Raw genomic sequence first — 15,138 nt, 5'->3', positions numbered from 1 at the left:
TTTGGAAATTAAAGACATTTGGCTGAATTAAGATGCTTAATGGTTTACACTGTAAAACTTTAGTGCTTTTTTGAGTTGACACAACTAAATTGTCCAGTCAGTTGTGAAGTTTTCACAACTACATTCAGTTAGTTAAGATTACTTTTTAATTTGTGAGATTAACTTATCTGATTAAGTCAGTTACACTCAAAAAATCCCATGAAAAAAAAAAACTAAATATAATGAGCTGAATCAACAAAAATGTTTTACTGTGTAGTTCACCCAGAAAATGAAAGTTCTCTTGTCATTTGTTTACCCCATGTTGATCCCCGACTTTTTTTTTTTAAGTCAAACAGGTGAATAATTGATGAAAATTTTCATTTTGAGAAGAACGAACCCTTTAAGTGACTGCTCTGGTCTTTAAAAAAAAAATTTCAATGTGCATTTAAGTCAAGAGTAAAAGTATATTGGAGACAACATACTATTTTGGAAGTATTAAAGGAGCAATATGTAACATTGACATCAAGCGTTTAAAATGGGTACTGCAGTCCAAATTCAAAATATTAGAGAGAGTTGTCTCCCCCGCCCCCTCCTCCCCAGACTCGAAGCTCACACGGGTTGCCAGGTTGAGGACATGCAACAGGAACGAGCAAACTGACATTGGCAAGCGACAAGCCTTACACTGTAAGTTGATCAGCTAATGTATACGTTTGCAATGTTTTTATTGTTTTCAAATTATAAACCAGCTCATGTGGATTTTGTATAACTCGGTCAATGTTAGCTTGATGTATTGCTGGCTTCCATGGATTCAGCGTGCTGTGTTTGCCCGCTAACTTGTTTCAAATCTGACAACTCGGGGTGTCAAAATACTATTGGGAAATGGGCAGTGGGCGGGATCACACAGGCCAAAACACAAACAGAAATTCCGGCCCGGAACAGACATTTCAAAGTAGCACATACTGGCTGTAGCATTGTTTTCGGAGAAGCCAGTATTTCAACTTAGCATGTTTCCTAAATTACTGATAACATATTATGATAATTTTATGCTTCAGTACAGTAAATATATTACATATTGCTTTAAATAAAGTATTAAACAGCATTTACAACATTTGCTGAATTCCAATTTGCATACTTATAACTATGCGCTATAAGTATGTACTTTACTAAAACAGGAGAGTAAATAGGATACAATGGGGCTAAAGTCACCCCTTGGCAAATGTGATTTTTCTGGTGCCAAGGTGCATTGAGATTAAAAAAATACATTTATTTTTACTGAGCAACATAATTTGTGTGAAAAGAAATAATTGCGGAAAGTTGTCTGATTAAAATCAATAATAAAAAATACAAAAACGAATTTACCTTTAACATATTGGACAGTGATTGAAAAACTTTTTGATTTAATCACCTTGAACTGAAAAATTTAAAATGACAAAAGTTATTTTGGCTCAAAATAAATGTGATAATGTGTTTCTCATTAGCTACACTGGTGGCCAAAGGTTTGGAATAATGTACAGATTTTGCTGTTTCGGAAGGAAATTGGTACTTTAATTCACCAAACTGGCATTCAACTGATCACAAAGTATAGTCAGGACATTACTGATGTAAAAAACAGCACCATCACTATTTGAAAAAAGTACTTTTTGATCAAGTCTAGACAGGCCCAATTTCCAGCAGCCATCACTCCAACACCTTATCCTTGAGTAATCATGCTAAATTGATCATTTCATACTAGAAAATCACTTGCCATTATATCAAACAAAGTTGAAAGCTATTTGGTTCCTTAAATGAAGCTTAACATTATCTTTGTGTTTGTTTTTGAGTTGCCAAAGTATGCAATAGACTGGCATGTCTTAAGGTCAATACAGTATTAAGCCAAAAATGCCAAAAAAGAAACATCTTCCTCTAGAAGCTCATCAGTCAATCATTGTTTTGAGGAATGAAGGCTATACAAAGCTGCATACAAATTAATATGAAAATTTCATACAAAGGTGTACACTACAGTCTTCAAAGACAAAGGACAACTGGCTCTAACAAGGACAGAAAGAGATGTGGAAGTCCAGATGTACAACTAAACAAGAGGATAAGTACATCAGAGTCTCTAGTTTGAGAAATAGACACCTCACATGTCCTCAGCTGACAGCTTCATTGAATTCTACCCGCTCAACACCAGTTTCATGTACAACAGTAAAGAGAAGACTCGGGGGTGCAGGCCTTATGGGAAGAATTGCAAAGAAAAAGCCACTTTTGAAACAGAAACACAAAAAGAAAAGTTTAGAGTGGGCAAAGAAACACAGACATTAGACAACAGATAATTGGAAAAGAGTGTTATAGATCTTAACCCCATTGAGCTTTTGTGGGATCAGCTAGACTGTAAGGTGCGTGAGAAGTGCCCGACAAGACAGCCACATCTATGGCAAGTGCTACAGGAAGTGTGGGGTGAAATGTCACCTGAGTATCTGGACAAACTGACAGCTAGAATGCCAAGGATCTGCAAAGCTGTCATTGCTGCACGTGGAGGATTTTTTGATGAGAACACTTTGAACTATTTTAAGTAATTTTTCACATTATTAATGTCCTGACTATACATTGTGATCAGTTGAATACCAATTTGGTGCATAAAAGTACCAGTTTCTTTCCATAAGAGCAAAATCTGTACATTATTCCAAACTTTTGGCTGCCAGTGTATATGTAAATTCACAACATTTTAAAAGTTATTCTATTTGAAATCAAATTGCCTAATTTGAGTGTGTAGAGTAGTCCGGTATTGGGACATAGGCGACTTCCACATCATAAAACCACAGACACTTTTGTCAAATACTGATTGCATTTGCATGTATGTGGTCCCATCTAGCTAAATTCATTACCTAAAATGGCAACTTCAACCTCGCATTCCTCAGCAGTTTTCATTAACTGAAAAAGTCTGAAAAAAAACTTCACAAATTCCTCCTCTTGCATTGCTTAGGTGTAGTATGCAATATTAGTTCATATAAAGTTTATCATACATGCACTTTTAGTATACAATTTCAGCGTACTGTGATTTCTGACTCATTGATTTTTGATCTAGCATTCAATTACTGAAAGAATGCGAATTTGGACCCAACTGTTGTCTTTTTTGTGCTGTCAAAGGTCTTGAAAACGATGTTTAAAAACTACCATACAAGCTACATTACAACAACAGTATATCTGTCTGTACTACCAACATGACCACTGTTGATGATAGAGTCGCTGATTACATTTAAATTTAAATTTACCCAAAGTCTTACCTCAGAACATTTTCAAATGTCATTTTCCCGCCACCCACGACGACCGTTTGACCGTTGGGCGTAAGAGTACACTGTAAAACATCTCTCCCATGAGATCATTCCGCCCAATTGAAGGTCCCCAATGACAACCGACGCACTCTCCTCTCCTCGCGCTGCATCCTTCCGCCGCATTGGTTAGATCCGGGGAGTTTCTTCTCCAGTCCTCGCGGAGAATCAAAGCGCGTCAGTGGGCGACTGCAAACACACGCAGCCTCCTCACAGCCTCTCCTATCGCTGTCATCGGGGACAAAACCCATCAGTAACCCCTCTCACACCTGGATCTATCTCTCTAAACCGTTTATTTTCACCTGATGTGAGAGAGTGTTTAGCAGGAAGCAGCGATGTGCGCGTTTGGAGTGATCTTGAGGAGTTTACATTGTGTGGGACTCTACATCCAACTTAGTGCCAGTGTCAGACAAGCGGAAAGAGACGAGGTAGAGAACCACATATTCAGCAACGGTAAGATCTGTGGGATATTTCCAATTATACCCACACATACACAGGTTTCAGGTTCGTAAGTGGTCTAATTATGGACCGAACGGCGCACAAATGGCACAATGATCGTGATGCGCACTACAGTTGCATCCCTCATAGAGCCAGACCCTCAAAACTGTGCCATGATTATTTACAGGTGGTACCATGCTACAGTGATGCTGTAAGATGGGAATTCCAAAGTACTTTGATATATGACATGATAACCTTATTCATAAATGAGGGTGCTTTAAGGTACTTGGCATTACCTTGGTGTTATGGTATTACCTTCATAGTACTGTCCAAAAACACGTGTTACCATTGTTAAAACGTGGTGTTACCATTCCATGGAGTTTTTACCTTTATAAAAAGTACTGTGGTGGTATGAGATGGTACTACAATGGTACTGGATTACCATTTTTATAAACTGTGTTATTTCAGTGAATTACCATCATGGTAATGTCCATGTAAACATGGTATCTCTATGGCTAAAACATGGTGTTACAATTCCATGGCTTTGTAACCCAGTGAAAAGGACTGTGTAGTGGTTTATTAATGGTATCTGGTGGTGATACCATGGTACTTTGATAGATACTGTACTGAATAATTACCATATCCATGACCCATAGGATTTTCTTGCTGTCAACTGTGCAATTAATGTAATATCTTGGTATTTTTGTGGTATCTTTTAGAGATTTATAGAATGTTAAAAAAAAAACTAAAAAAAATAAAGAATATTCTTTCCGTACTATGACAGGCACAAATAAAGAGTACTAAATGCCAGATGCAGTTTATTGTTCAACCAAAATCCCCAGAAAAAAAAATGAAGATTTGGTGCATAATACGGGACTTTTAAATATAAACAAGCCCAAAACGCACAGAGGACTCTTATTTTGAAATGACAAAAATGATCCAAAAAAAAACTATCGGCAACTATCGCCATAGATTTTTGCCGATAATGATAATTCCAAACAGCAACTATCGGCACGATTAATTTATTTTTGTGGTATCTTTTAGAGGTCGACTGATAGTGGATTTTGCAGATACCGATAACCGATGAATCGGCTGATAGTTTTTAAAATTGATTTAAAGAATGTAAAAAAAAAAAAAAAAGGGGTATTCTTTGCTTACTATGACAGGCACAAATAAAGAGTACTAAATGAATAAAATCCCAGATGCAGTTTATTGTTCAATCAAAATCCCAAAAATAACCAGAAAAAAATGAAGATTTGGTGCATAACGTGAGACTTTTAAATATAAACAAGCCCAAAATGCACAGAGGACTCTTATTTTAAAATGACAAAAAATGATGCTAAAAAACTATCGGCAACTATCGCCATAGATTTTTACCGATAATGATAGTTCCAAAAAGCAACTATCGGCACCGATTAATTGGTAAAAACCGATATATCGGTATACCTCTAGTATCTTTATGGTGATAATACTAAGGTGCTTTTTCTGTAGTACCTGGATCATGAAAGACATAAAACCCTCTGCCCACTTCATCCAAATTGAGATGCTTGAGGTGTTTCATAAATAGGCCTATTTGGTGATCTCATCACAGGAAAACATCTTGCAATCCTTCAAATTAAGATCAATATGGAGATTTCCATATGGATTTTAGTCTATGCAATAATTAGCCATAGTATTCCTGCATGGATATTGCAGAAAATGAACATGTTCCTCAAACTAGAAGCGCTGGAAAATGGGAAAGGTTATTAATACAAATATATTCTGTATTCATGTGAGAAATTCTGACTATTGAATGAACAACAGATGACTAATGCAATGAATAAATCAATGCTGATGATCCCAGGCTCGCATGACACTGATGTGTTCATACGCTGGATTGTTGGTCGCTCACCATGAAATTAAAGGGCAGTCTGTGATCAGGGCACATTCATGAGGAATATTAAAAAGGATTTATGTATGATGAACAATTTGCAAGATCAGACTGTATTGGATTTAAAGTTTTTGAGACACTTTTGTTCTTATAATATGATATTGATAGTGTATGGAAATATTAGGAGGGTGTTTATTTATATTTGCTATTTTTTCCAAACTGTATTTGCATGGTCAATCTTTGTATTCTTGGAGCATTGCTCGAAATATATTCCGATCAATTGTCACAGGCTACTACAGTTTGGGCAGACAGTAATATAAAAGCACAATTGTCTCACAAAACCTGTCAGGAACATGTCCTGGTCATATCGACATAAGAAATGAGGCTTATTTTAGGACTGTTAAGGTTTTGCATTGCAACATTATTTCGTGACAAATAAGCACATTTCACCCTTGATTTCTAATTATGGTAATAAATAAAAAAATTAAATAAAATAAATAAAAAACATCTCATTTTTTTACTCAAGTGTGATAATGATATATTATTTAAATCAAGTAGTATTATACATTGTTGCATTTGTTGCACTGCCTTTAATTAATGCTGATATATATATATATATACACTGTTATAGACTAAAAAGTACTGTATTACAATAAAAGAGACTCATCATTGAGAATAACAGGAATTACAATAAACTCACGGTAATGAGGGGAAATATGCCTAATTGTCATAAAAATCTCTAAAATGGGCTTTATTTTTCTTTATGCAAAATGTTATTCTTTTAATATTTGGTAACGCTTTATAATAAGGTTAATTAATTAGTTAATTAATCTTTGTTCATTTTTAATTTCAACAAAAAATATTATAATTTATTAACATTAGTTAATATATTACGAAATAACATAAACTAACAATGGTATTTTTTTATAGATTAACATTAACCAAGATTAGTAAATACTGTTTATATATTGTTCTTGGTAGTTCATGTTACTGTGCCTAATGCATTAACTAATGTTAACGAATAGATCCATATTAAAGTTTGACCTATTTTTCTTTTGATTTTGCTGTGAAATGTGACTTGGACATGTTTTTGAGAGATTCACTCAAATATATTGTTCTTTTCTGGTTGATGTCTGTAACAGATCTGCTTCTTTTCTTCAGGTCTCTAAAGTGATCGGCAGTTCTCGTATTCAATACCTGTACCTTCGTTTACATTCCACTGACAATACTATGACCAGCGGTAACGAGGCCTAATTAATGTCAACAACTACTTAAAACCTCTGTTTTCTTCTGACCTCATAGTAATGAAACAAAGAATAGAGACCCACTGGACAGCTCGCTACAGAACAGCACACGTCTCTTGAATAGTAATAGCTTAAAAAGGAATCTCATTTTCTGCACCAAGAGTGTGTTTATTCACCCTCACGGTTTATAGAGGGATAGAGGAAGTGCATCTTGATGCATCAGGGCTCCAAACATCCTGTTGCCTTCGACCATCTCTATATTGTAGAATGACCACTGTGCTTTCTTTGCCAATTAAGACAACGAAGTCAACATGAAATCAGAATCGATAATGAATTCCTGATTGATAAAATTAAGCCCTGCCCTACTTTTCCCGCCATATTTCACTTGGAAATGCATCAGATTCTGGCTACAAAATGGGCTGCGGAAGCTGTTTCATGTTGACTTTAAGCAATGAGCATTCAGAGAGGTGGATCAGTTTTACACTGGAATCTTGAAAACAAGTGATCCAGTATTTTTTTTTCTTCTTTTTTTGTTGTTTTCCTAAGCAAAGGTACATAAAGTGTATTTAGACCTCGACTCAAAAGTATTTTCAGTGGAGGCTCCCTATAGACAGCGTCATTTCCACCAACACTAGACTGGTTTAATCAAGTCTGGAATTGTTTTTTGTCTTTGAGCATCCAGAGGTCTCATGGTTACCTGTCTTGATAATCTCACCTGCTCATCTAATTCTCCACGGAGCGTTGAGTTTTTCCTTTCGCAGTGTGTGTCCTGGTGAATCGGTTGGTTACAGGGTGCGAGGGGAGATCAAAGAACAGCAGCGAGGATTGAACAAGCAATTTCTTTAAAAGCTGTAAGACCCTGCCTTGGTCTTCCTTAAGAGCTGAAATTAAATTTGTGATCATGTATCACAGTTGAATGCTGCCATTATAAGATTGCGATATTATTCTCTTTGTAATGTCGTATCATCGAAAAATGAAGTCAAACTTCCATTTCCTTCTGTGAATCTCACAAATCATTGCCTTGGTCATTGACAATTTGGATACATTTTCATGCAAAGTGAGCTGCTTTTTCTTTAAGAAAAATATAATTTCTTATTTCTTTCTGTTGATTTTGGGGTGAAATATGACCTGGACATTTCTTGACACTATTCTCATAGTGTTTGATGAATGACATCACAGACTATTTGTGAGGTTGGGATTGCTCAGTTGGAATTTTCTGTGTCAGTGTGATGTCACAATTAGTGGTCGACCGATATATCTCCGATATTCTGACTTTTTTAATTATCGGCATCAGCCGCTAAATTTTCCTGTTTGCCCGATTTTTTATTTTTTTTTATTTTTTTTTTTATTTTATTTTTTTTTCCTTTCTTGGGGACACCAAAAATTGCCTGCTTGGATGTGAAGCGACTGAGACATGTAAACGACCAGTCACGATTCATTTTGTTGTCAGTGAGCCTTGGGCGCCCATGACCCTGTCGCTGGTTCACCGGTTGTCCTTCCTTAGACCACTTTTGGTAGGTACTAACCACTGGGAACCACTGGGAACACCCCACAAGAGCTGCCGTTTTGGAGACCCAGTCGTCTAGCCATCACAATTTGACCCTTGTCAAAGTCTCTCAGATCCTTACTCTTGCCCATTTTTCCTGCTTCCAACACGTGAAATTCAAAAACTGACTTGCTGTCTAATATATCCCACCCCTTGACAAGTACCATTGTAACGAGATAATAAATGTTATTCTCTTCACCTGTCACGCTCATGATATCCCAGGTGTGTATGACTTTCTTTCTTCACCAGAACACATTTGAAGAAAAATAGAAAAATTTCTTAGCTCAGTTGGTCCTTAAAATGCAAGTGAATGGTGATTTCTCTTTTGAAGGTCCAAAAATCACAGACAGTCAGCATAAACTTCATCCATACGACACCAGCTTTTAAATTAATGTCTTCTAATGCGACATGATCGCTTTTGGAGTGAAAAAGATAAATATTTAAGTACTTTTTTTAAAACTCTAAATCACGCTTCCAGTCAGCAGTGGTATGCGCGTGTGACGTTATCACATTAGCATTTGAAACGCGCGAGAACTGACGCACGTGCGTCACAGTTGGAAGAGTAGCACTGTTTACAAGTGAGGAGGAATGCTGTACAGTAGCTTGCTTGATTTTGGTTTAGATCTGTTATTATTTGTTTCTTTACTCACAATGGTGCATTTGTGTGCTTATCCTGTACATGCCAACCGAGTGGAGAATGTGAGTTTACCTCGGTATCCATGGCAACGCCAATACGTCACACGAGAGACCGCTTGGACTCCACCCTCTTCTGAAGCATTGGATTATAGTTATAAAGTACTTAAATATTGATCTTTTTTCGCACCAAAAGTGATCTTATTGCTTTAAAAGACATTAATTTAACAGCTGGAGTCGTATCGATGACATTTATGCTGACTGTATGTGATTTTTAGACCTTCAAAAGAGAAATCTCCATTCACTTGCATTTTAAGGACCTACTGAGCTAAGAAATTTTTCTATTTTTCTTCAAATGTGTTCTGGTGAAGAAAGATAGTCATACACACCTGGGATATCATGAGGGTGAGTAAATAATAAGAACATTTTTTGGTGAACTATCCCTTTCATATGACTCATGCATTTTATTCTAAGCCACTTGAAAATGTACAATAGCTCTGTGAATTTCAAAAGGCTGTGTTTAATTAGTAAATAAATAGTATGCACACGCAGCGCCTGCGCGTTAGTGAATGGCGCTGCTCTTTTGTCACATACCCATAAACATAACGCACAAGCTGGTTGTAAAGGGGTTAAAAGGGAAGGAGGAGGTGAGAACCGGCTTGAAGGTGTAACTCATAATTTAATAGTGAATTTAAAGCAAAAGCCAAATTACAAACAAACATGCAGGACAGCTGCCTGTAGCTCTCTCTCGAACTGCCGTCTCCAGTTGCCTTTATTCCTCGCTCGCCTCATCAGGCTGATTGGGGTCCGGGCGTACGTCATTCCGGCCCGGCCCGGCCCCACCCTCCTCCGCGCTACACTCCTCCCTGCATTGCCTCAGGCCGGGGAGCCCCCAGGGGTCATCCCCGCCTTCTTCGACCTGGGAAGAGACAGGAAGGGAAAAACAACAAAAAAAAAACAGGTGAGGGAAAGGCCAACACGGAGCGACAGCGAGAGAGATAGAGGAGAGAGAGAAAAAGAAACTAACTCACCGGTTCTATGATGTGCTGTCGCATGGTCCTCAATCACTCCTCCACCCTCTCAGGCGGACAATAGCCACTCCTCCCCAGGCGGACCGGAGTCAAACCTCCGACCCCCAGCGGACAGAACGCCCCTCTGCATTTCTTGTGGCCTGTGGGGACACTTCTCCGTCCCTGGCAGCGGCCCTATCGCTCCAGGTGGTCGGCCAGTTGATTCCCTCCTCCCGTTGCGGACGGCGGTCTTCCCTCGACCCCTTTGCGTTTCTGGCGGCCGGCAGGGAAGTCCTCTGCCCCTGGCAGCAGCTCCATTGCTTCAGGCGGTCGGGGATTCCAGTCCCTCCTTGCCTCGTGGACGTCGGCCGTTCCCCGCGTCTGGGCGGTCGGGCTACTCCGTTCCCCGGCAGATGTTGAGGACTCTACGCCGGGCATCCCTCCTCCCTCCCGGGTTTTCGGCACCAATGTAAAGGGGTTAAAAAAGAAAGGAGGAGGCGAGAACTGGCTTGAAGGTGTAACTCATAATTTAATAGTGAATTTAAAGCAAAAGCCAAAATAACAAACAAACATGCAGGACAGCTGCCTGTAGCTCTCTCTCTCTCTTGAACTGCCGTCTCGCTCGACTCATCAGGCTGATTGGGATCCAGGTGTGCGTCATTCCGGCCCGACCCCACCCTCCTCCACGCTACACTGGTGAGGCACTCACGGCTATTTTAAGCCTTCACGCGGTGCACATAATTTGAGCGCTACTCACAAACAACATCTCAGATGTAGATGCTCAAAAGTTCGGTTCACTTATACATTTAGAATGGCACTGAAGGAGCATTTTATGTGAATTTGCCTACAAACAGACACATACAGGACATCTTGGAGAGTTCAGAATGTCAAAATAAAAGTCAGAGGGTTTTGAAGTTAAAAGTGCACGATTTAAATATATTACTGCTGTATTTAAAATTCTAAAAGTCAATAATAATAATAATCATTTAATATTATTTGTTTACAAATTATAACAATATTTAAGTTAAATGGGTTTCAAAAAATAACTGTGTGAATGAAAAGTGAACTGAAATCTTACAACTAAATTGAGAGATCTGAATCCTTTACAGTCCAAAGTCAAGTTGAAAAAATTTTGGACTGGAATTACTGCTAATTTTGCTGCTACATTCTCCAGTATACTAGTTAAAGTTTTTCTTATTAAGCTATACATTTATTTTGAAATAATGTGTAGTAAGAGGTCTGTGTTTCTTTACAAATTAAAGAGTACTCCTAATTAATTCCACACAATAATGTAAAGATATTCTAAAACTGGTATCTGATCGGGATCGGTATTGGCCGATACTGAGATTTCAAAGTGGTATCGGTGCATCTCTACTCTTCACACACACGCTCTTGACGTGCACATCCACTGTTGTTGTTTTTACCTTCATCTCCTGTTATTTACCAGTGATTACGTCTTCTAGCATTTCTTCGTGACAGCAATGGCTCAAATGTGAGTGTTTCCACATTGTGGATCCACTAATTTATGCAAATACAGGGTTCCCGTGGATCCTTAAAAAGTCTTAATGTCTTAAATTCAGTTTTCCAAAATGTAAGGTCATAAAAACTCTTAAATATCTTAAATGATACAACAAAAGTCTTAATTTTTATTTAAAGAGGTCTTAAATTTGGGGGGCGGAAAGACAGGAATCATGATATGACCTAATGTTATTATCAAACTTCAAAAGAATACAATTGAATTAAATAAGTGCATGCGCTGCATCCTTCAGAGTGAAAGTGTGGTACTGTTGTATTTTCTCCAAACACGCAGGGGCTTGTGAGTGTTTCCAGCTGTTGCAGAGCAGTTCACAATCATTAGGACATATCTGAAATTTATGACAAGTGATTACTTATATCTTTATATCTCTTATTTGTTTGAATGAGCAGCTGGAAGCAGTGAAGCGCAAACATTTCAAAATAAGAGTCCCCGGTGTATTGCAAAGTTAAAGTGCCTTTTAAAGTTAAAAGTTCCTTGCTATTAATTATTTCCAGGGTCATGCACATTCTGCGCATTCAAAGACGCGCAGTTAGAAAAATCGGGCTGCTCAGTGCTCGAGCACTCTGCTGATGACGAAAATTGCATCATGCGTCCTGTATGTAAACGCTGAGTGTTTGTGTCTGACCGATGTATACTTTGGGTTTAAGTATTTAATTGTGTCATTACTCATCTTGCATTGTTTGTGCTACAAACATGGATGAATACCTCAAATTGTGCGGCTTGTAAATTGTAGCAGAACTGTGCATTCAATTTATTCTAATGTAGGATTTGCATGGATTTCCAAGTTACATGTGGAGGAACACTTTACGTCAGTTGTGATTCGGCACTGCTCTTGTGGCAGATGAATCTCATGGTTTGTGCGAGGATATTATCAGGAATGTGATTCTTCCCGATTAATTCAGAATTCCGTTTTTTCCGACCTAACTCTCATTCAACCTTCCCTCGGAACTTTACTCACAAACTTCACTGCTGCTTCTGCGTCATTCACACACTTTGTTGAGAATGCGCCAGGCAGAGGCTCCTGATTTTCTCTGTCAGGTCTCAGGTTTATTTTAATTCATCAAGAGATATAAAGTGGTTGAATATAAAACAGGTTTGAACCATTGTCACTGTTGCTGACAGGTTAAAAATCGCTAGCTGCAATTCCAGTGTTGCTGATGTGATATTTGCAGTGAAATCATGAAATTTATTTTCACATATAAAGTGTTCATTGCCAGTATATAGAACCGTTTGTATGTATAATCATAGAACGCTGCAAATGCAGTCCAGACATTAGAAAATGTTCAGTGTTCAGTGTTCAGACACATTTTTCCCTTAGTAAGTTCGGGAAATGAACTTGTGTTACATATATAATAATTCTTTTTTTTTTGAGAAACCACTCTCTGTAAAAACTCTGTAAATTTAAATGCACAATCCAGAAATAATACTACCCACACGATGAAGAGGGGTCGGCACTCCTAAGAACATTTAATATTGCATATTTATTCATTGTCATTTTCACATTAATGTGGAAAAATCAGCATGACAATTGTAAAAGCAGCACTTACAGTAAGTACATGTTGAGGGAATTATCTTTAAAATCTGTAAATGTTGACCTCTGAGACATTGGTATGATATCTGTTAATGGAGAAGTATGGCCTTGCATGATTAGTAACAAAAGATTACTAAACCACGTTTAAAACGGTCTGCATTGACTGCTTTAGTCAGCAGTGCACGAGCTAGTGATGCCATCTAGCAGTTGTGTGTGGGAAAACACTATACAGCACAACACATTGTTTGCTGTCCCCCACTTTGCTCGGTACATTTTCCTGCTTTTTTGTGCTTAGCCGATCAGATGCCTGTATTATGTTATTCACTTAAACATTTATAACCGATATTATTTAGTTTGAGGAAGATAAACAACACTGTAAATTATACTTGAATATGATTATTAAAGTGTTTTATCCACTACACAATACACAATAATGTTTGTATTGTACTACACATATCAATTTAAGAGGTGAAATTACTGATATGAGTTCAGTTGAAGACACTATATTTTTATATTACAATCTACAGTCTCAGTGGAGAATGCAAGTGAACCGTAATACAACAATAATAGGTCTATGCACTGCAAACAATAACACTGTAATATAAAAATGCGAAACGAGAATTTAATAATGATGAAATACTTTATTGAACATATAAACGTATAAATAATTCACATAAATATGCAACATCACAAATAAAAAAAATTTTTAATAATTTTTTCATCATTTTGGTCACATTTTAGCTTTTTTAAAAATGAACAGATCCATGTATTCCATCAATAAGAATCATGTTAAATTGCATATATTATATTTTGTTACATGTTTATTTGTTACATGCATAATTTGAACTGTTTACAAGAATTCACATTCATTTGTTGAACACGCTCTAAAACCGGCATTTTTGAAAAGAGCGTCTGTAATTGAGTGCATGTTAACGAGAGTGACTCGAAAGGCTTTACCTCATCCAGGCTATGCATGATTGGAATTATTGTTGTTTTTCTTTTTTGTTGTTTTTAATCAACAAATTACTGTAAAGAAAGGGCATTAAAAGAGACATTATTCAGAGACACATAGATTGCGTGGCTCTCGTCTTTGGACGCGCATGGAACGAGACAGACCCAAATCAAATCCCTTTATTGTCACTCAACCATATACACAAGTGCAGCAGTGGGTGGAAGTCTTGGGTGCAGTTCCAAGCAACTCTCAACACATTGCTGAGTTTCTTCCCCACTATACTACACAATCACTGGTGAGTGAAATCTGAACATTTACCAGCCATTGGCTAATCATAGACAGTTTAGTCACTTAACGTGCATTTTGGTTGCAAATGTGATTGATTTCCTTTTATTGTAGTAGAGGGATGCACATAGAGTAAAAGATCGATCTAAGGATTTAAAAATCTATATTGAGATTGTTCAAATGAAGATTGCGATGCATTGGAACTTTAGTATTTTTACCTAGTCCTAACTGAAATGGAACCTCATAAGTGACTGATTTGGAACGCTCTACATAGGCAGCAACTTGTTAATGGTCACTAAAGCTCGCCACACAAATAACATTCCTCACATGAAGTGAGCAACAAACTTGATAAGCACACAACCGATTACCATCGTTTAACATATGCATGTTGCTTAGCTAATGATGCAGTATTCTATAAAGCACATGCACATGGAAAGTGTCAGGGTTCTGCCCTTAGTTTGGGGTTTTTTCCCCTTTGTGGCAGAGCCCTGACATGTTCGTGTTTTATGTCTTGTGTCTGGATTCAGCCATTTCGTCTGGTCTTGGTTTATTTATTCCAGACACTTGTGTTTTGTCTCGTGTTATGTGAATGCACTTGGTTTTGTATTTTCTCATTTCCTTGTGCATTCGTGTCTGTCTCATCTTCAGTGATAACCCCGCCCTCTCGTTTGCCTTGTTACCTGTTTGATTATTAGTTTATTAGTTTCACCATTTCCCTCCTGATTTCTCTCCCTTTATAATCTTCCTTTGTGCTCTGTCTGGTACTAGTTGGTTGTTGGATGTTGCTTGTGTTTGTCACCTGTTA

The 15,138-nt window shown here is 37.6% G+C and overlaps 1 protein-coding gene across 1 annotated transcript in view; it reads left to right on the top strand.

The window, feature by feature from the left end:
- The first annotated feature begins 3,476 nt into the window (after positions 1–3,476).
- The window catches only part of LOC127418830 (V-set and transmembrane domain-containing protein 2-like protein), a 64,152-nt gene continuing 52,490 nt past the window's right edge, over positions 3,477–15,138 (top strand). Inside the window, exon 1 of the mRNA XM_051659683.1 lies at positions 3,477–3,740. Within this exon, the coding sequence (XP_051515643.1) occupies positions 3,623–3,740 (118 nt within the window). The 5' untranslated portion in view covers positions 3,477–3,622. The remainder of the gene's footprint in view (positions 3,741–15,138) is intronic.

This window comes from Myxocyprinus asiaticus, chromosome 28, assembly GCF_019703515.2.
Source record: "Myxocyprinus asiaticus isolate MX2 ecotype Aquarium Trade chromosome 28, UBuf_Myxa_2, whole genome shotgun sequence".
NCBI classification, from domain to species: Eukaryota; Metazoa; Chordata; class Actinopteri; order Cypriniformes; family Catostomidae; genus Myxocyprinus; species Myxocyprinus asiaticus.
Note: the sequence above shows the minus strand (reverse complement) of the source record. Positions and strands in the feature narration are given on the sequence as shown.